Source organism: Ailuropoda melanoleuca, chromosome 16 (assembly GCF_002007445.2).
Source record: "Ailuropoda melanoleuca isolate Jingjing chromosome 16, ASM200744v2, whole genome shotgun sequence".
Taxonomy (NCBI): domain Eukaryota; kingdom Metazoa; phylum Chordata; class Mammalia; order Carnivora; family Ursidae; genus Ailuropoda; species Ailuropoda melanoleuca.
The window spans coordinates 41,292,381-41,312,258 of NC_048233.1; the positions used below are offsets into that span (position 1 = coordinate 41,292,381).

Here is a 19,878-nt window from a genome sequence, read left to right on the forward strand (position 1 = left end):
AAGAGTTGGCAACTCTTTCCATAAAGTCCCTTTATTCAGGAAGTCTTCCTGGATTAGGCTTTCCTTTCTCAGGTTGGCTTGGATCTTCTGAGGCTTCTCATGCTTTGGTGAGTCTTTCATTCGCCCTAAACACGTTCACTTTGGTTACACATTCCTTTTGTGGCTCCTTTCACCTTAGAAGCGCTCTTAGGTCCGATTGTGATCTTCTGAGGAGGTTCAAAGGGGTTATGTTCCTGAGGGAGGCTCTTAGGAAGTGTTCCATTTTCTGAACATTCGTGGAACAACAACCATACGCAAAACACTGTGCTTTGTTATGTGAGGGATTCCAAGAGGAAGAAAGTCTGACCTGGGACCTTGAGAAGCTTGCAGATGAATAGTGGGAGGTATTAATTCTAGCGCAAGGCATAAAATAAGTGCATAAGAGAATGCTAGCCAAGGGCTCTGGCGACTTAGAAGTAGCAGGTGGCACATCTGATTGGGGGAGATCAGCTATAATACCAAGCAGGAAGGTGTGTTGCCGTGAGTCTTGTGGGAGCAAGCCAAGCCCGTGTCTGGAAGGCACCGGCACACTAGTGGAATAGCGGGTTGGTTCAGGTAGAGGAAAGAACTTGAGATGACGGTGGGTACAGCAGCTGAGGCTGTGGGGAGGAGACAGAGTTGCTGGGGTGGATGCAGAAAGTGTACATCTCTAGATTTCCCCTGCCCCTGCAGTGTTGAACTGGTGTGAGCCTGTGTGGGATTTCCACTTCAGTCTCGCTTGAGCTGATTGCTCCGTTCTTTAAGAGGCCCTTCCCTTTATTTTTCTATCGAATGTACAGTTTGTCCTAGTGAAGAAAAGACTAGCAAGAAGGCTGGGGCCTGAGCATGCTGGAGCATGCGGGGTCCTGACTGCACAGACGTGAGCTGTGATCAGAGCGGTGCTTCAGGAAGATTTGTTTGTAGGGCTGAACTGGTGTGGGAGGCAGGAAGGAGGCTCCTGCTGTGGTCAAAGCGAGGGGAGAGAAATCCTTGACACACCTGACCTGTAGAACGTAGCACTGGGGGGCATGGGGTGAGGTGGAAATCTAAGGTAACTCTGAGGTTTCGGGCCTAGAAAATTGAGGGAATTGTGATGCCGTGAACAGAAACAGGGAAGAAATGGGTATGAACTTGATCTGAGATGGAGGATGATGGCTTTGCTTTGGGATGTATTGAATCTGCAGATAAAGATTTGGGGGTCATTTGTAGAGGGAAACTTTCTAATCATGAGAGTAGATTCCAATAAAAAAGGGGAAGGGCCCAGGACCAAAACCCCGGGAGGTTTTCTTTGGAGGATGTGGAAGGGTTGGAGAAGCCAAGTCAGAGGAGTGCGGATGAGCCAGGGAGGCCAGGGGTACAGGAGCTAAGGGACCCTGGACCACCAACGGAAGGAAGTAGTCAAGGGATTTGGACACTGCCTGGCGCATGGTGGGCTCTCAGGAAAGGCTTTGGAGTTGAACTGAGAGACATAAGATGATAGAGATTTGGTGACTTAAGTGGTCCCTAATGAGGACACTTTCAGTGGGAAGTAGCCACATGCAGAGGCTATGGAACAAGGAGATGGTGAGGAACAGAAGCTAGGTGGGTAGATTGTTCTTGAAGGTGGTTTGGTGGAGAAGGAAAATGGACAGGTAGAAGCTTAGAGAGTAGCACTATACTGGAAAGTTTCTTTTTAAGATAAGAGAGACGTGGTGCGCCAGGCTGGCTCAGTTGGTAGAGCACACGACTCTTGATCTCAGAGTCATGAGTTCGAGCCCCATGTTGAGCCTAGAGCTTACTTAAAAAAAAAACAAAAAGGTAAGAGAGACTTGTAATCAGGAGAAAGCTGTGGAAGGGATGGATGGAATGGAGAGACTGAAGCTAGCTGATGGAAGAGGACTCCAGAGGCTTGGGAAGCCATGCTCCTTAGCCTGGTCAAGAGGGGCAGCTGGGGGAGGAAAGCAAGCCAGGCTGAGATGGAGGGAAGTCACATGAGACCGTCTAAGTCTTCTTAGTAAAATATGAAGGGAGGTCACCTGCTCAGAGGGAAGAAGTGTGGCTCAGGGTTGTGGATTTGAGGACAGTGATGGAAGACCGGAATGTTTCTGTTGTGGGAGAAGAGGGGAGTCAGCCTGCGATCTAGGGCGCGAGTACCAGGAACTGGGCAGCAGTGGGGGGAGACTCAGGCTCCGTGAGTCAGGGCGCTAGCAGCCCCGAAGCTACTGATTCTGGGCTTCAGGCTGGCAGCGAGGCAAGGCAAGCCGGGTGGAGGTGAGAGAGAAGCCTGGCAGTCATGAGCAAAAAAATAAGGCTTCTAGAAGGAACAGATGAGTAGAAAAGGAGGAATTGGACAAGAACACTCTTGGATCACTTATTTTCCCACATTCTTCTCTTTTTGTACGACATTTATTATCTCTCCCTGTCACCCCAGACTCATGCTTCTTAAGATTTGTAGCTAGTCTCTCACTGCCCTTCTAGACTGTGTATTCTACAGTGCAGAAAGAAAAGAAGTGGAAACTGGTCCTAGAACGTAGTGGCTGCTAAAAGTGATTTCAGGCATTGTGTTGAGCATTTTATATACATTATCTTATGTATTGCTCATGAAAACTCTCTGAGTTTATATAATAAGCTTTTAGTATTATTATTTTTTAAAGACAGAGAATGATTAGCTAACTTATTCAAGGTCACATGGTTAGTGAATGGTGAGGTCAAGTTTCGGACCCAGGCAGGTTGACCTGAGCCTTTAGCCACTTCTCTAAACTGCCTCCCTGCCAGGACTTGCTACAGTTGGCACAGTGACTGTATTGCTTTTTCTTCAATTGCTCAAATTGTCGTAACAACAACTAGAATCCTTGTTGGCCTTTATGGTTTGCAAATCAAGTTCACGCACATTATTTCCTTTGATCTTAACACTCCTGTGAGGTTTGCAGCCACGTGCAGGGGGAAGGAGTGCATCAACTCCAAGATCTCTACGTCTTTAGTCCTGAAATCTTTGAAGTTTTGCCATTACGGAGTCGTCACCCGGCCTCTCTTAAATATGCTTGATTCCTTTTTTTAAAGGCTTTCTCTGGGGTGCCTGGCTGGCTCAGTTGGAAGAGCATGAGATGAGACTCTTTTTTTTTTTTTTTAAAGATTTTATTTATTTATTCAACAGAGATAGAGACAGCCAGCGATAGAGGGAACACAAGCAGGGGGAGTGGGAGAGGAAGAGGCAGGCTCATAGCAGAGGAGCCTGATGTGGGGCTCGATCCCATAACCCTGGGATCACGCCCTGAGCTGAAGGCAGACGCTTAACCGCTGTGCCACCCAGGCGCCCCATGAGATGAGACTCTTGATCTCAGGATCCTTAGTTTGAACCCCACACTGGGTGTAGAGATGACTAAAAATAAATAAATAAAAACTTTTAAAATAAAATAAGATAAAAAAATAAAGGCATTCTCTGTACAGACCTTCTGCTTCATTGCAGGTCATAGAACTCTGTATGTGGGCGTTCGGATGCCGCTGGGTCGGCAGAGCCATCGCCATCACCGAACGCATGGCCAGAAGCACCGGAGGCGAGGGCGGGGCAAAGGAGCCAGCCAGGGGGAAGAAGGCCCAGAGGCCCTGGCCCACGGTAACATTCTCAGGAGGGAGGGTGGGGGCCCATGGCTGGGACCTTGGTGAGGCTGAGGGAATGTATGATGGATATCAAGTACGTGGTCTTGATTCTCTAGCCCTTTTGTAGAGTTTTCAGGGCTTGCTTCCAACAAGAAGAAATGCCTCTAAGAATCAAAAGTATCTTCCTGAAAAACTCTTAGTTCAGGCCTTCCAAATCAATTACCATACGGGTTGAAATCATTTGCCAGAAAATGAACCATTCTTTTTAATCAAATCAATCAGATTTCCAGTTTGTTGTGGGTTTTCTTCAAGTGGTCTTAGTTCATAATTTTTTCCTCCCACTAACTGCTTCCATAGAATAGCATTTTTTGGGAGGGGGAATAAATCTTTTTGATCTACATTTAGGATTGTTTTCTTGATGTTCCTAAAGTTATAAGGTCCCCAGATGTGCTAAGTATAGCAGAATGCTATTTCTGTTCTAAGCTGAGGCTGGGAGCAGACCTTTCTCTGTGGCTGATTTCCTAGACACACCATCTCAGCGTGTTCAGTTCATTCTTGGCACTGAGGAAGATGAAGAGCACGTGCCTCATGAGCTGTTCACAGAGCTGGATGAGATCTGTATGAAAGAGGGAGAAGATGCTGAGTGGAAGGAGACAGCTAGGTAAGGCCCTAAAATATCCTGGGTCGCGAGTTGCTTGGGTAGGCAAACGTGTACCTTTCAGCAAGTGACAGGTCTGCTTGTCTTTTATTTCTTCATGGGAGAAGTGATAACTGACATGGGGACTGATGTTCCAGAGTCTTCAATGGGAAGTCTTGATTTTGTCCTCTTTCTGATGTCTCTGATGATACCTATACAAATTGACCTTGAGCCTGGGATTGGTGACAGAAACATAGAACCTTTAGGGGGAGTCCTTTCATTTACTTAGGGTCCTTTCATTTACTTTAGGGAGTCCTTTCATTTACTAAGCAATCCTTAGTTGCTTGTGGGCTATCTTGATATTATAGTTCTGGCTTAGAAGATGCCTGATGGGGCCACCTTTGTTTGGACCCACGCAACCAAGCGTAGGTGACATAGGATGGGTGAAGACTTTTCTGCAGGTGAACCATAGTGTTTTAATTCATTTGGATTTTGATTCACTGGATGTTTCATAATTTTTGAGATGTCCTATGGGACAGCCCAACCTCACGGAGACCAGTAGGATTATAGCTAGCCTGACGGTAGGCTTCCTGGGGTAACTGTAGAGTGACCATGCTTGCCTGAGGCTCAAACCCCAGGAGAGCCCTCAGATTAACCAGGGCCATGTCTGGGCTCCTCTAGTAACTGGCCAGTAAGCCTTATGGGGGAATAGAAAGCCATCATGCCTGAGTTTCAGGGAAGAAGGCGAGGTGGGTAACTAGTAAAGTGTGGCTCTAGCTCTCACTGGAACAGCTCTTCCTGGATCCTTGCTATATCCTTGGACGTTTGCCATGGGTGGAGAGGATTAGGCAAGACAATCACCCTGATGCCAAGTCTTGTTATTCTGTCTTTGCCAACTTGTAAAGGTCACATTTACAAAAAAGAGGCTTTTTAAACAAGAAAAAATTATCATTTTATTAATCTGTCCAAATGATATTGATTAGACCTATCTTTTTAATTGCACAAGTAATATGTGCTCATTATATGAAATTAGAAAAGAAAGATAAGCAAAAAGAAGATGAAAGTTATGTATAAATCTACTACCTCAAGGAGAATGAGGAATACACCATTTGGTGTCTTAAACATGTGTGTTTGCATTTTAAAATTTTTCTTTAAATAGAAATGGGATCAAGCTGTACTCAACTTTGCGCTGTTTTATAACCTGCTTTTTTTGCCTATCAGTGTACTCCGAACATTAAATTATAATGTCAATATGATTATTCAGCTATCTTTCATTGTGGCTTACATTAAAAATTCTCTTGTGAAAATTCCTCATTTTCCGCCTTTGGCATCCTGTTGTTTGTAATGCTTTCAGGTGGCTGAAGTTCGAAGAGGACGTGGAGGATGGGGGTGAACGCTGGAGCAAACCTTATGTGGCAACCCTTTCGCTGCACAGTCTCTTTGAGCTAAGGAGCTGCCTTATTAATGGAACAGTCCTTCTGGATATGCGGGCAAATAGCATAGAAGAAATTTCAGGTAAGTTTAGGTACGGGAAAACAGAGGAATGTTTGTGTAAATTAAGAAGTGTGGTGTGGAGGAACGAGTCAAGTAGCTGTGTGTCGTCAGGTCCATCACTGAACCTTCTTGACCTCAATGTCTTCAGCTGGGTTCAGATGGGTTTTAAACTAAGAAACTACTCTACCTATTTCACAGTCTTCTTGTGGGATTCAAACAACAGGGTGTTCAGTCTTCCATTTGCCTGTTCATTTAGCACGCATTTATTTTGTATCTATTTATGCTTGATAATGTGCTAAGCACAAGGGAATAAAGATAGGAAACAGTTCCTACCTTCAAGAAGCTCACCTTTTAGTGGGGAAATAGCCATGGGACAATTCGAATAACTGCAACCTCAGAGATATGTCTTGGTAATAATCAGAGAAAGGGGCAACTGGGAATTGTGCAGAGAAAAATGTGTGAAGGGAAGATTTTTAAACATGGCCGCTAGGGAAGACACGTAAGAAATTGAGCCAAACTCTCCCCACGGCTTCAGCAGTGTGTGAAGGGTGACGTCTGATGGGATTACCTGACTTGGTTGAGTGCTGCTACCTACCATGTTTTGGGCACAGCGTTTGAGAAACACCTGGATGCATGTGAGGATTTTTCCCTCAGCTGGGCTCTGTCCGGCTGGTGAAATAGAGATTTCTTCAAACTTTTCTTCAAGTATCCAAGTTATTCTGCCTCTCTGGGATCACTTGGGGAAGCAAGGGAGGGATCAGCTCTGATGAGATCCTGTGTTGCCTCTGAAGGCTCTAGGGGAAAGCTGTTCCCTGCTTCTTCCAGCTTCTGCAGTGGCCCTAGGTGTTCCTTCTCATGAATGCCTAACTCCAGTCTGCCTCTGTCTTCATGCGGACTTCTTGTTCTTGTCTCTCTTGTAAGGCTATTTGTCAGCGTAGTCCAAGATGATCTTATCTTAAGGTCCTTAGCTTACTTACAAATGCAAAGGTCTTTTTTACAAATAAGATCACTGTCACAGGTTCCAGGGGATTAGTATATAGATGTATCTTTTAGGGGGGCATCATTCAACCCATTACAAAAGCTGAGAGGAGAGAGAGTTTCAACTCATCAGTGTTAAATGCTGCAGAGAGGTCAGGTAAACATCCATTAGATTTAGCAACTGGAAAGTTATTGGTGATTTTATCAAAAGCAATGTCAGGGACGCCTGAGTGGCTCAGTTGGTTAAGCGTCTGCCTTCGGCTTGGGTCATGATCCCAGGGTGCTGGGAGAAGAGTCCCACGTCGGGCCCCCTGCTCTGAGGGGAGCCTGCTTCTCTCTCTGCCTGCTGCTCCTCCTGCTTGTGTTCTCTAGAGAGAGATTTATTTATAAATAAATAAAACCTTAAAAAAAAAAGCAATTTCATTAAGGTAGCCAAATTATAGGGGACTGAGAAATTTTTCTTTTGAGAACTTTAAATGATAGGAGTGAGTAAGGCAGGGTAAATAAAAGGGGGGTGGGTGAACATTCTTTTTCTTTTTTTTTTTTTAAAGATTTTATTTATTTATTCAACAGAGATAGAGACAGCCAGCGAGAGAGGGAACACAAGCAGGGGGAGCGGGAGAGGAAGAAGCAGGCTCCCAGCAGAGGAGCCTGATGCGGGGCTCGATCCCAGAACGCCGGGATCACGCCCTGAGCCAAAGGCAGACGCTTAACCGCTGTGCCACCCAGGCGCCCCTGAACATTCTTTTTCTTACTTTAAATTTTTTTCAAGATGTAGGATCTTGAAGCATGTTTACAATATGGGGGCAATGAACCAATCAATATAAAGGTTAGAGGTAGAGAAACCATGGATCTTCAGCTTGAATATTCAAAGTAGATTTTCTTTATTTATTGCTTCTAGTACTTGGATAGTTGTGGATGGAGTTGGGGGTTGAGAATAGGTCGAAGTTTTGGGGAGGCTTGGGAATAGGTATTTAGGATTGAAGTGTAACTGCTATCGTTCCTTACATTAGGCACCTGAAGTATTTGTTAGTGATGACGTTACGTACACTGAGTCGATAGCACCTGTGAATCAGCGTTTTGTATTTATTATCTCATTAATTTTCCATAACAAGCTTTGATGATGGTCGATGATGTTATCTCCGTATTACAGATGAGGAAACTGTGGTATGGAAGGGTTATGTAACTTGCCCAAGATCACACAGAAAGTGGTAGACGTGGGATAGAACGTGGGCCTTTGGAAGGGGGGTAAACAGAAGGGGGAATGAACCACGAGAGACTATGGACTCTGGGAAACAGACTGAGGGCTTCAGAGGGGTGGGGGTGGGGGATTGGGAAAGTCCGGTGATGGGTAGTAAGGAGGGCACGTATTGCATGGAGCACTGGGTGTTACACGCAAACAAGAGTCATGGAACATTACATCAAAAACTAAGGATGTACTGTATGGTGACTAATGTAACATAATAAAAAATTATTATTGAAAAAAAAAGAGCATGGGCCTTTAGCTGTAGAACTCATACTCAACAGCAGGTATTGGGATTCTTTCCCCTCTCAACTGCGCTGGGTTTGACGGGTTAAAGGTCGATGCTTGGTGGCGGTTCCCCGGGGTGCTGAGTTAGCTTAGCCATACTTGCAGGTTCCACCTTCAAATTGTCATTCGGAGTGTTCTGCAGTTATAGTTCCTCTCGGTGATCACAGCAATGTTGAAATCTTGGAGGAGGAGAGCATAGAGGAACTTTGGCGATGACAGAACAAAGTGGGAATTAATGTGGGCTTTTGAGTCAGGTAGTCTTGGGCTTGAATCCCATCCTTGCAACTTACTAGGTGTGCGATCTTGGGGAATTTTGTAATGTTTGGGCCTCAGTTTCCTGTCCTGTACAAATTGTTACAGTGCCATCTACTTCTCAGAGTTTTTATTAGGATTACATTGGATGATCTGTGTAAAGTTCATAATACCTTTCTGGCGCATATTAAGTGCTCGATAGTTTCTAACAATAACGATTTGTTACGGAATCAAGTATAACTTGCCACAGTTGCTGTCATCAGATAACTCTTTTGAGCACCGAAGCAGTAATTGTACCTCAGGGACTCTGGTGGAACTGCTTCCCCCTACTCCGTGCCCCTCACCCCTCACCCCATCTGACGCTGGCCTCTTTGAGTTCATTGTCAGTTGGAGTGTTCATGTTAGTGCCTGCTTTCCAGACCTGATCCTGGACCAGCAAGAACTGTTCAGTGACCTGAATGACAGCATGAGGGTTAAAGTACGAGAAGCCCTGCTCAAAAAGCATCACCATCAGAACGAAAAAAAGAGAAATAACCTCATTCCCATTGTTCGCTCCTTTGCTGAGGTTGGCAAGAAGCAGTCCGATCCACATTCGATGGATAAAAACGGTAAGATTATTAGAAGTGACTGTTTTCTCTCCTTATTAATTAGACATTAAGGAACTAGTTGGAGATGCCAAGTTACTAGAGGGTACAGGTTATATTTGTCTAATGCGTCCATGCTTACTTACACACAGAACTCTGGTCACAGGCAAGAAGGGGGGCTGGGACTGGTGACCATCGATCTCTTGTGGTCCTGGGGATGCATGCCTCAGATCTCAGGCAGGTCTTAGATCCAGGAGGCAGAATACAGTAGTGTAGGTTCTTGAGTCAGACTTCTAGGCTTGAGATTCAGGCTTCACTACTTGCAAAGTGGGTGACCTTGGGCAACCTCCTAAACCTCTTTAAGTCTCACTTTCTCCTCCGTAAAATAAGGATAATGATAGCATCTACCCCATAAATTTCTTGTGAGGCTTCAATACGGTAGTCCATGTAAATCCCTTAACCAGGTGCATGATGGGTTATTAAACACTCAATGAATTTCAGCTGCTGATTGGTTTCCTTTTCTGTGGCCAGGCAGGGCCTGATCTATATGTCTCCCTATCCCCACATTCACTGATCACAATGGCAGGGGATATGCCTGGGAATCTATATATTTGAAAAGTTTTCCAAAGGAGTCTCTGATGTGCACTCCTGGTTATGAATCACTACCTTAACGGGGGAAGCTAGAGGGTCACAAATATGTTCAGGAAGAAGGTGCAGGAGTAGTAAGACTTCTGTTCTCCCTTTACCACTAACTGGTGGGTAAGGAGGTATGTGTGAGTGGGTCTTAGCCTCACAGTCATCAGAACCTCTTCTTTGTATGGGCTTTGCAGGAGACATGGCCATAGCCAACCGATGATGGATGGGGTGTGTCAAAAGGGGGAAAGGGCAGAGACTCAGGGAATTGTTTTCTCTCAATAGGTCAAACTGTGTCTCCTCAGTCTGTTCCCACTACAAGTCTTGAAGTAAAAAATGGAGTGAATTGTGAACACAGCCCTGTGGATTTAACCAAGGTGAGCACAGACATGGGAGCTTGGCTTAGAGGCCTAAGCGCATCCCTAGTGGAACCGAGTCCAATTGCTGGAAGCTGGGTAAGGTTTGGTATTTCTGAAGCCTTTGTCTAAGACCAGAAGCCCCTCTGCAGGAAAGGAGGCCCTGCTGCTCAGGTCTTCTCCCTTTCACTCCAGCCTGGATGGGGCCCACTCAATTTGTTCCAGCAGGTTCAATGTGCTGGAACTGAGAGTAGCCCCTGCTTATCCTCACTGACGCAGACCTCCCGAGTTTTCCACAATTGTTTTGGTATTTGCTCTTCAGCGTCTCCTTCTTACCTTCAAGGGTTTGGCCGAAATGGTATTTTTGCTCTTGTCTCCTACAACAACTCAGCAGCCGAGATTCTTCTCCGGGACTGTGACTTGGGTGTCCGAGGCCTGCTGCAGCCAGCAGTGTCTCCCTGCCGCTGCTGCTGTAGGCCTCGACCTCCCCGCCCCCAGCCTCCCGCTGCCCTGGTCTCTCCTTGACACCAGCTAAGACACAGATGGTGTCATGGCACTTCTCTGCCTGTCAGCCTCCCTGTTTTATTTAGAAAAGCTGAAACCTCTGACAAAAGCAGCCAAGTATTTTAAAATGGAAAACATTTGACCTACAGCTTCAAAAACAGTCCTCTGAGAAAGCGTGGTGTCATGGAATTCAAATCAGAACACCTGGATTTAAATGCTCTCTCTTACAAGCTCCTTCGGGCAAGTGAACTGCACCTCTCTGGGTGTCAGCTGCTTCATTTTTTAAAACAAAAAAGTGGGGCCAATAAGACCTGTTTTATCCACTTTACAGAGTTATTATAAGGATTACACGAAATTGTGTGAGAAAACATTTGTTAAATCATAAAATGACAGACGAATGTGAGGTACGAGAGGGTGATTGATGTTTGAGGTGACGCTCCCAGGTTGTCAGAAGGTTCTTTTGGACTTTCAGGTGGATCTTCATTTCATGAAAAAAATTCCCACTGGGGCAGAGGCCTCAAATGTCCTGGTGGGAGAGGTGGATACTCTGGACCGCCCCATTGTTGCCTTTGTAAGGCTGTCTCCAGCTGTTCTTCTCTCGGGCCTGACCGAAGTGCCCATCCCAACAAGGTAAAGACAGGGACTGCAAAAACTCAGTGCATTCCGTCTCAAGTACAGATTTGTGTGAGCTCGGGTGGAAGAAACCAGCTAATGCCAAAATTTAGGATTAATTGGGGCATTCTATTTAAAATTCAGCAGTGATCTCATTGGGGGATATTTGATTAACCTCCGTGCAGAAGGATTCTAAGACTTTTAAGGCTGTGGCTGTGCGGGACCTACAGCCTTGGGAATGGAGAACTGAAAAGCATCCGAAGGGCATATCACAGGCTAATCACTTGTTAGGATGGGAAGCCTGAGTCCTAGTGTCCCAGTTCTACAGAGCCGTGTCTCAGGGAAATGTCTCTGAGCAAAGGTATTGATGTCTCTTTCCACGGTTCTGGCAGGATTTGTAATGGTTTGCAAATATGTCCACATTTGTTTAAAAGGCTATTCATGCACTCTGAAGATGGTGACTCAGGTGATTCAGAGCGCCATTAATTACAGCGTATTCAGACGTCCAGAACACAATTTAGACTCCTCTACCGGGCTTGATCATTTCAACTTCCTTATCCCGCTCCTCTCCCCATCATTTTCTTATTAGAGCAATGAATGAGATTCAGAAAACCTTGAATTTGCACTACAATGGCATGTTTTGAAAAAAGCATTTTTTCTCTAGCAAGGAATTGTGTCTATGGAAACCCTAAGAACGATAACCACACTATTGAATGGAGTCTTACAAATAGCTTCCAGTGCTCCTAGTGGAGCTCTTAGGTCAAGGTAACTTCTGTTGCTCCATCATTAGCCTGTCTCCTTTTATTGAAGTTATGACAGTGATTTCTGTTTGATAGGAAACAGAAACGTTTTGTTGTTTGGAGAGGAATAAGATGCCACTTCTTTATGTTTACTTGTGTCATTTATAATTTCATCCCCTGTGTGTGTTGCCAGATTTTTGTTTATCCTATTGGGTCCAGTAGGGAAAGGTCAGCAGTACCATGAGATTGGCAGATCCATGGCTACCATCATGACAGATGAGGTATGTGTCACCTCTGCTTTCCGTGCATGCTACAGATATTTACTGAGTATTTACTCTGTGTCAGGTCCTGTGCTATTTGTCGGAGATAAAGTAATTACCATTCTGGGTAATTATCTTCTGGGAAGCAGTTCGGGTCACTTCTCTGCATGCCTTTTGTGGGAGGATCAGACCTTCTGGGGGTATTTCATCCTATGTCATCTCTCCCTTTTTGAGTAATCAAGGATACAGAGAAATGCTTTTCTGGGAAAATTATTACTGCCAATTAGGACACCTAGAGAGAAAGATACTAAGGCTGACAACTTTCTAGAGAGGATGGTTAATTACGTGTGTAAAAGCTATTTACATAGGGGCACGTGGGTGGCACAGCGGTTGGGCGTCTGCCTTCGGCTCAGGGCGTGATCCTGGCGTTCTGGGATCGAGCCCCACATCAGGCTCCTCCGCTAAGAGCGCTTCTTCCTCTCTCACTCCCCCTGCTTGTGTTCCCTCTCTCACTGGCTGTCTCTATCTCTGTCAAATAAATAAATAAAATCTTGAAAAAAAAAAAGCTATTTACATAAAGAAACCTCACTCTTATTCCATGTAAACGAGACCAGTTTGCATAAGGGTCAGGGGTATGAGCTTGGCACTGTAATGGGAATGTCCCAAGGCAACCAGATACTTTGGCCACCATGCTGCTGAATCCCCACTACGCACCCTAGTGTGGTCTGGACTGCTCATGTAAGCTGCAACATAAGGTTTTTAAGGCATGTGTCATAGCAGGTAGAGGGAGATGGGGGTTGTGTTTTATCATCTCTTTGATTGGGAAACTTATTTCATGGAGGGGCCTTCATTAGTAATTCCATCCAGTTTTTCCAACTATTGCCAGGAAATTTTCCCACACATTTTGCCTTTTGTTCCACTCTTTGGAGGGATAACAACGATACAATGTTAGAATCTTATCTCTTCTTGTACTAACATATATATCTCTAGCTCTTTTTGACCCATCTCATCTTCAGGTTCATTGTTTTAATCTTTTTATCTTCGCATTTTTTTTTTAAATGCTGAAGTTTTCCATGCTTCAGATCCCCATGACAGGGATACAAATCATGAGGCTTTATCTGTCCTTCACCATAGTCATTGGTGATTGTTTTAAGTAAAGTTATTTTCAACTTTCCTGAGGGTTTTTTCTTCTTTGTAGATTTTTCATGATGTGGCATATAAGGCGAAAGAGCGAGATGATCTCCTGGCAGGGATTGATGAGTTCCTGGATCAGGTCACTGTGCTGCCTCCAGGAGAGTGGGACCCCTCCATTAGAATTGAGCCACCCAAAAACGTCCCTTCCCAGGTAATGTATGCACATTAGCCAATGGTGGCTTGGTGTCACTTACTGAGTACCCACCACGGACAAAGCAAAGGCCATGAGGGTATATACTAAATAAATCAAGACATGGCCCTTTTGGGGGCTCCTAGAATGAACAGAACAGTTATAAAAAATAAGTACAGTAACATAGGTTGGCTCAGGTGATGCAATCAGTCAGGATTACTCTAGGATAAATTTGGAGTGGCTTTTGACAGTTTGATGCGGAATGGCAGAGAGGGGAGGGAAGGACAGTTCTTGGGAGTAGATTGTGAATGAAGCCATGCAATGAAAAGAGCAAGTTGCAGAGAGAGTAGAGTCGCCCATGCTTCTGGCCAAGTTAAAGGTGGGAAAGGAGCTCCTGTACTCTGGCCACCAAGCCTGGTGCTTTATAAATGCCAACTCAGCCTTGCCAGCAACATCCCCAAATAGGTATTTTTATCCTAAATTTTACAAATAAATACAACTATCTTCAAAGTTTTAAGGGAAAGTCAGATTACACAGAGGGAGATTTGAAACTGGAACTTAGGTCATAGCTGATGCCAAAGCCTCCATATTTCTGTTTCTGGACAAGGCAGAGTTAGGAGTCAGGTACTAGTAGAGAGGGGGAGAAATTATATGTTGTTGTTGTTTTCCAGGAAAATCAGTCAACTGCCCCAAATCAGTAAATGCATTTGAAAACTACAAACACTTGGGTATTTGGGGGCTGCTTTTGTATTCTCTCATTACCAGTCCCCCCTGTTAGTGGGAAAGACAGAACAGATGGCTGACTTTACTAATTTTGGGGTACTTTGTTAAAAGGAGAAAAGGAAAATGCCTGGAGTTCCAAATGGAAATGTTTGCCACATAGAAGCCGAACCACATGGGGGCCACAGCGGGCCAGAACTCCAGCGCACCGGGCGGTAAGTTCGGGGATATTTCACAGCTCATACTACTTACTGGGCTGACGGTCTGCAAAGGAATGAGTCATACTCTGCTTTCAGCCTTCTTCTCTGTAGTATATTGTCTGGGAATGACTTTCCAAATGGAACCACTGACTACAATAAGTATTGCAAATATATCAGCTATTGTATTCATTCATTCAGGTTTCTCAAACCACCTACCACAGTCTGTCTCCCCTCCGGTCCTTTCCACACCTTGTTCCCTGATTTGAACCCTCGTCCCCTTCCTCATCTCCTGGCTAACTGCCACTTATCCTTTGTCTCGGCTTAGGTGTCACTTCCTTTGCAAAGCCTTCTAAGACTCTGTAGATGAGGTTAGGTATTCCTGCTATGTGGTGTCACAGCTTTGAACTCTGTCCTCTCTCATCTGCCACGCTCCCCCTAACCCCCGGTTACACCCTTCTCGTACTTAATTACTATTGCTTGATTCGTTGTCTTCCTGTTAGAACGTTTGTTGCATTAGGGCGGGGGGCCGTTATATTCCTAGCACCCAGCACCGTGCCCTGCACAGAGGAGGCACTCAGAATCTGATGAACTTATGAATGAGTACTTTTAGAATGACTCCTGTTTTGTAGTATGAGTGGACTAAATATAGAAAATATCAAGTGATTATTTGAAGTTAAAAAACTCCCTTAGGGTAGGAATATAGGTAGGGGTGTGTGTGTCTCAGAATAGTCAATCTACTCTTCTAGGCCAAGATTCTACAGACAGATGCCCAAGGAGAATTTCTCTATGGAAGGTTAGGGAAGCAGGTCTCCAGACTCGGTTTTATTTGCCAGGTAGGAAGGTGGTAAAAGAGGATGATATTTTGGATTGGAGTGACATCTAGAGTTTCCCCCAGATTGTGGAACACAGTTGAGACCATAGCTCTGGCTCTGTAAGTTGTGCTTGTGTCTAAGAAGGACCTGCTGGGTGGAGATTCTCAGGACATGACTTATATCATGGAGAGAAGCTTTGTTACATCCTCTATTCCTTTCTTTCACCTTATTTTTTTTCTCTTTGTTTGAAGTTGCTTTCCTTATTTTTCTATCCTCAGTATACTCTATGCATTGGAAACTCAGGGGTTTTTTTAGAATTGTAGACAGTCATCTATTTTTCCACTCTTGGAAATTCAGGGAGGAGCGAGAAAAGGAGACTGAGAAGCAGGAGAGAAGGCACTTAACTAGCAGTGTCCAGAGGGGGAGTGTGTTTCCTAGCTGGAGGAAGGTATTTGAGGGTGGGGAAAGATAGTTGGGTTCTGGGGAGTGATCGCAGAGGAAGGAGCAGTTTTGATAGAAGGGGGTCACTAAAATGACAGAACAACCTCCAAGAGTGAGTTTAATGTGTTCTTTAAAGTTGGGAGAGGTCTGAATTGGGTGGGAGGCCTGGTATTGAGAGATGGTTCATCTGTCCTTAGAATAGGGGAAACTATTCATCTGTCCTTAGAATAGGGAACCATATGTCCTTTGAATAGGTTCCAGGATTGAGATTGTCCTAGAGAAGGTGGTGTTTTTTAGGGGAAGAGTCTTGGGTATGGATTTGATAGTATTTCAGACTTGTGATTTATCTTTTGAATATAAATGGTGTCCACCCCCCAGGACTTAGAATTTAAAGGCAGTGGAAATGAGGGCAAGAGGATTCCCTCCAAATGATATCCATGCAGAGGTGAGCTTTCAGGTTTCTTTTGGTGTCAGATGAGAATAAACTAGAGTCCCAGGCCTTTTGAGGGGGTCATTTATAATCAATTCCATGTGGGGATTTGGGAGACTATAAGATCAGATCTCAACAATTATAGATTCTCAGCAATGGTGCCTGACATCCCAAAAGAGAATCTCATACAGCCAGAATCATCACACGCTTACTCAAAGTATCAAAGTACCCTTACTCACAAACTCACATAGGGTTTGAGGAAGTTCTCCCTTCGTGTCTTGTCAGGAAGTTATGGCATTGGTAAGGCTGAAAGGAGGGGTTATCTAGGCTCAGAGCCTAAGTCTGCTTGGTGAGGGAGATACTTCCTCTTCCTGAGCTCCTAGAGTTTTCCTCAGAGCCCTTAGTAGAAGACCTCAAGACACATGGCCTTTCTCCCATTGTAGCCTTGTAGTGACTACTGCAAGGTGACTTAATGCCTGCATCAGAGATCATGGTTCTGGGCCAGCTCTTGCCCCTTTTGCAATCTCAAAGTATTGAGATCACTCTCAAAGAGTGAATATAAACCCGCCCATGCAGATGGACATCCTAGAACTTTCTGGATCTGGACTGCACAAACTAAAAATACATTGACAGCTTGGGTTCTGTGGTTCTTCATACCACTAGTTGTGTTTCTTTGAGGTGGAAAACCTGCTTTATGCGTACCATGTTGTATAGGCTGGGGCAAAACTTGGAGGCTTAGTTCTTAGTTCTACCTGTTGGACACGGTGAGGTATTTGAAGATGGGGGAGTGTAGACTGTAAGAAGGTGAGAAAGAGACAGGTGGAAAGCAGTATTCTGAGTTCTGTATTACCTGACCCACCATGCGAGGGTGAAGATAGTGCCTTGGACCTCCCTGCTGTTGATGCAGGCAGTGATGCTGATGCATTCCTATACGTAACAAAGAGGAAAGTCTGACTAGAATGTTCCTAGGCCACAAGCTTCACCACAGGGAGGATACTCTGGAAAGGGTTCTTCCAGGGGTATGTTTATGTACCTTATCGGGGAAGCCGCTTTTGGGAAGGGTTAATGAAAAAAGAATCAGGAGCTGCTATCTCGATGATCCCCCCCTCCCCCCACACTTCAAACCGGTTTCTTCCAAAGCACACCAGACAAAGGATGGCTGTCCTGTCCCTAAAGCCCTCCAGAGAAGGGCTCCCTAAGTCAGTGCTCCAGAGCCTAGTGACCCTCTATACGGGTAAGTCCTGTCTTGCATCAAGCTTAAGTTCATATCCCTGTGTGCCTCCTACCCTCCAAAAACTTGACCATCAAAGGTAGTGTTGAAAGGGAAAGGAAGTGTCAAATGTGAACAGAAGCATCCATGCCTGATCTTGTGGGAGAGGCGCAATTAATGTCTGATTTTGTGCGTGAGTGAGATATAAGGCTGACTCTGTAAACAATATTTAGAAATTAGTTTACTAATTTATAGTTACATTATCGATAGGAGCCTCAGATCTTTTTTCCCCTTTCATTTATTTTTAAAAAATATTTTATTCATGTATTAGAGAGAGAGAGGACAAGCAGCGGAGAGTGGCAGAGGGAGAGGGAAAAGCAGGTTCCCCGCTGGCAGGGAGCCCCACACAGGGCCCAATTCTAGGACCCCAGGATTATGACCTGAGCCAAAGGCAGACACTTAACCAACTGAGCCACATAGGCACCCTTACTTTCCCCTTTTAATCACTGCTAGGTAAATAGATGTCCTCCCTATCTATTGGCTTCTCATGAATCCATTTCGCATAAATCTTTTGTCTCTTACTCACAGACACTCTTCCCTGAAGGTGCCTCCTGCATCCAGGGAGCTGAGCAATCATGGCAGTGTCTCCGATTGCCTAGTGGGGTGAGGCTCATTATTGCAGAAGGAGATTATTTTCCCAGAGTGATACCCTTCAGTGGAAGCTCATCGATGATTAAGAGGTGATATTCGCATGGTACCAGGATTCTGTGTTGGTAAAGACCAAGAAACACTTGTATCTCACTCTCACTAGTCACAACTGCCTGTAAGGTCCTATTTACCTAGAGGAGAAAGCAAAACACAGTGATACTTTATTACAAATCAGAGCCTTGGTTCCAAACCCTGAGGTGGAATTCTCACACTCTAGGTTAGACCCTATAGATAGCTCCTTACCTAGGGTAGGTTTGCCAGATAGACTAAAAACAAAGCTAGCTTTGCCTCTCTTCCCTAAGCCAAGACCCAGATTGTGATGTTACTGCTGTAAATTGAAGAATGGTGAATCCCAACTATACCCACCCAAACCAGAAGAAAAGAGCAAACGGGTAAGATAGAACAGTGTCTGCCCTGTGTCCACCTGCACCCTCATTGCACTGGCTAGGGGAGAGAAGGCATTCAAATGGAGAGAGAGAGAGCTGGCTGGGCCTTCTCCTCTGGCATACAGGTTCCAGTCCTCCTGGTCCTCCTCCATGCTCCCAGGCAGAAAGAAAGAGCTGGCCAAGCCTCCTTTCAAGAAGGAGTAGCTCGTTTTTTGTTTTTAGCTTTTTATCATAGAAAATTTCAAACACATGAGGCAAAAGAGAGAATGGTATAATGAACCCCCATGGGCCCATCAGCAGTGATTAACACTTTGCCAATTATGTTTCATTTATTTCTCCTCACTTATTTGTTTTATTTTTATGTTTTCTAGATTATTTAAAACCAAATCACCGGTATCATGTCATTTTACCTGTAACTACATCAGTATGTATCTCTGTTTGATGAGGATATTTTAAAAAACAACTATCATGCCATTAAGAAATCTAACACGATTAACACCGATTCTTTAAATTCTCTAATGCTCAGTTCATATTCAACTTTTTGTGATTGTCTTAGCAACATCCTTTTAGAGTTCATTTGTTTGACATAGGATCCAATCGGGGATTGCATTTGGTTATTACGATCTTGTTCTAGAACAGGTCTCCTTCCTTTTTTTCTGTGCCACTGATTTGTGGAGGAGACCAGGCCATTTGTCCTGTAGAATGCTGAGTGACTCTTTTCGTGACTCACCTACCAACTTTCACTCTGGTGCACTGACTCCACTCTTAGAAAAAGTGACCCCATTGGAGAATGCCACTCCTCCTTGGTGTGGGGTATCTTGCTCTTGATCCGTCTCATCCTTGGGAAGTGGAGAAGGGTCCCCGAAGTCCTGCCACCAAGTCCTGTTCATTCTACTTCCCGATTAAGCCCCTGAGTCCATCCGCTTCTCCTCATTCCAATCCACTGCCTCCAGCCCATGTTCCATTCATTACACCCCCACCAGAGTGATCCTTCCAGAATGCATGTTTATGTTGTTCTCCCGTTTACAATCCTTCAGTGATGTGACATTCCGTTAGCATAAAGTTCTAATTCTGTAAACTGTTTACAAGGCTCTTCATGACTTGGCTTCTCCAGCTTCATCCTTGTCTATCAGCATTACTCCTCATTGTCTTCCAGCCGTATCTCCGTCAGCCCTGCGCTCCCACCTCTAGGTGGCGCCCGTGCTAGCCCCTCTGCCTCATCGGGCTGGCTCCCGGTCCGTTCTCTGAGTCCCTGCTGAAATGTCCTTCCCTGTCCTATGCCACCTATGGCACCCTCACAGCACTGCCTATCTCTTGCACTAGACTGCGGGTCCTGGAGAGAAGGGCTGTGTTGTCTTGCTCACTGCTGCCTCTCCAGTACCTGGCACAATGCCTGGCAGGAAGTATCTGCTACTACTTGTCAACTGCATGAACGAACTATTATGCTAATTTCTCAACGGGAAGGTGGGTAG

The 19,878-nt window shown here is 45.0% G+C and overlaps 1 protein-coding gene across 5 annotated transcripts in view; it reads left to right on the forward strand.

Annotated features, from left to right (window-relative positions):
• SLC4A8 (solute carrier family 4 member 8) overlaps positions 1 to 19,878 on the forward strand; it is a 100,888-nt gene that overhangs the window by 45,751 nt on the left and 35,259 nt on the right. For all 5 annotated transcript variants that reach the window (XM_034646423.1, XM_034646427.1, XM_034646424.1 and 2 more), the window contains 9 exons: positions 3,464 to 3,610; positions 4,120 to 4,255; positions 5,586 to 5,746; positions 8,906 to 9,094; positions 9,989 to 10,080; positions 11,036 to 11,193; positions 12,109 to 12,196; positions 13,374 to 13,520; positions 14,334 to 14,434. In XM_034646423.1, the coding sequence (XP_034502314.1) occupies positions 3,464 to 3,610; positions 4,120 to 4,255; positions 5,586 to 5,746; positions 8,906 to 9,094; positions 9,989 to 10,080; positions 11,036 to 11,193; positions 12,109 to 12,196; positions 13,374 to 13,520; positions 14,334 to 14,434 (1,219 nt within the window). The remainder of the gene's footprint in view (positions 1 to 3,463; positions 3,611 to 4,119; positions 4,256 to 5,585; positions 5,747 to 8,905; positions 9,095 to 9,988; positions 10,081 to 11,035; positions 11,194 to 12,108; positions 12,197 to 13,373; positions 13,521 to 14,333; positions 14,435 to 19,878) is intronic.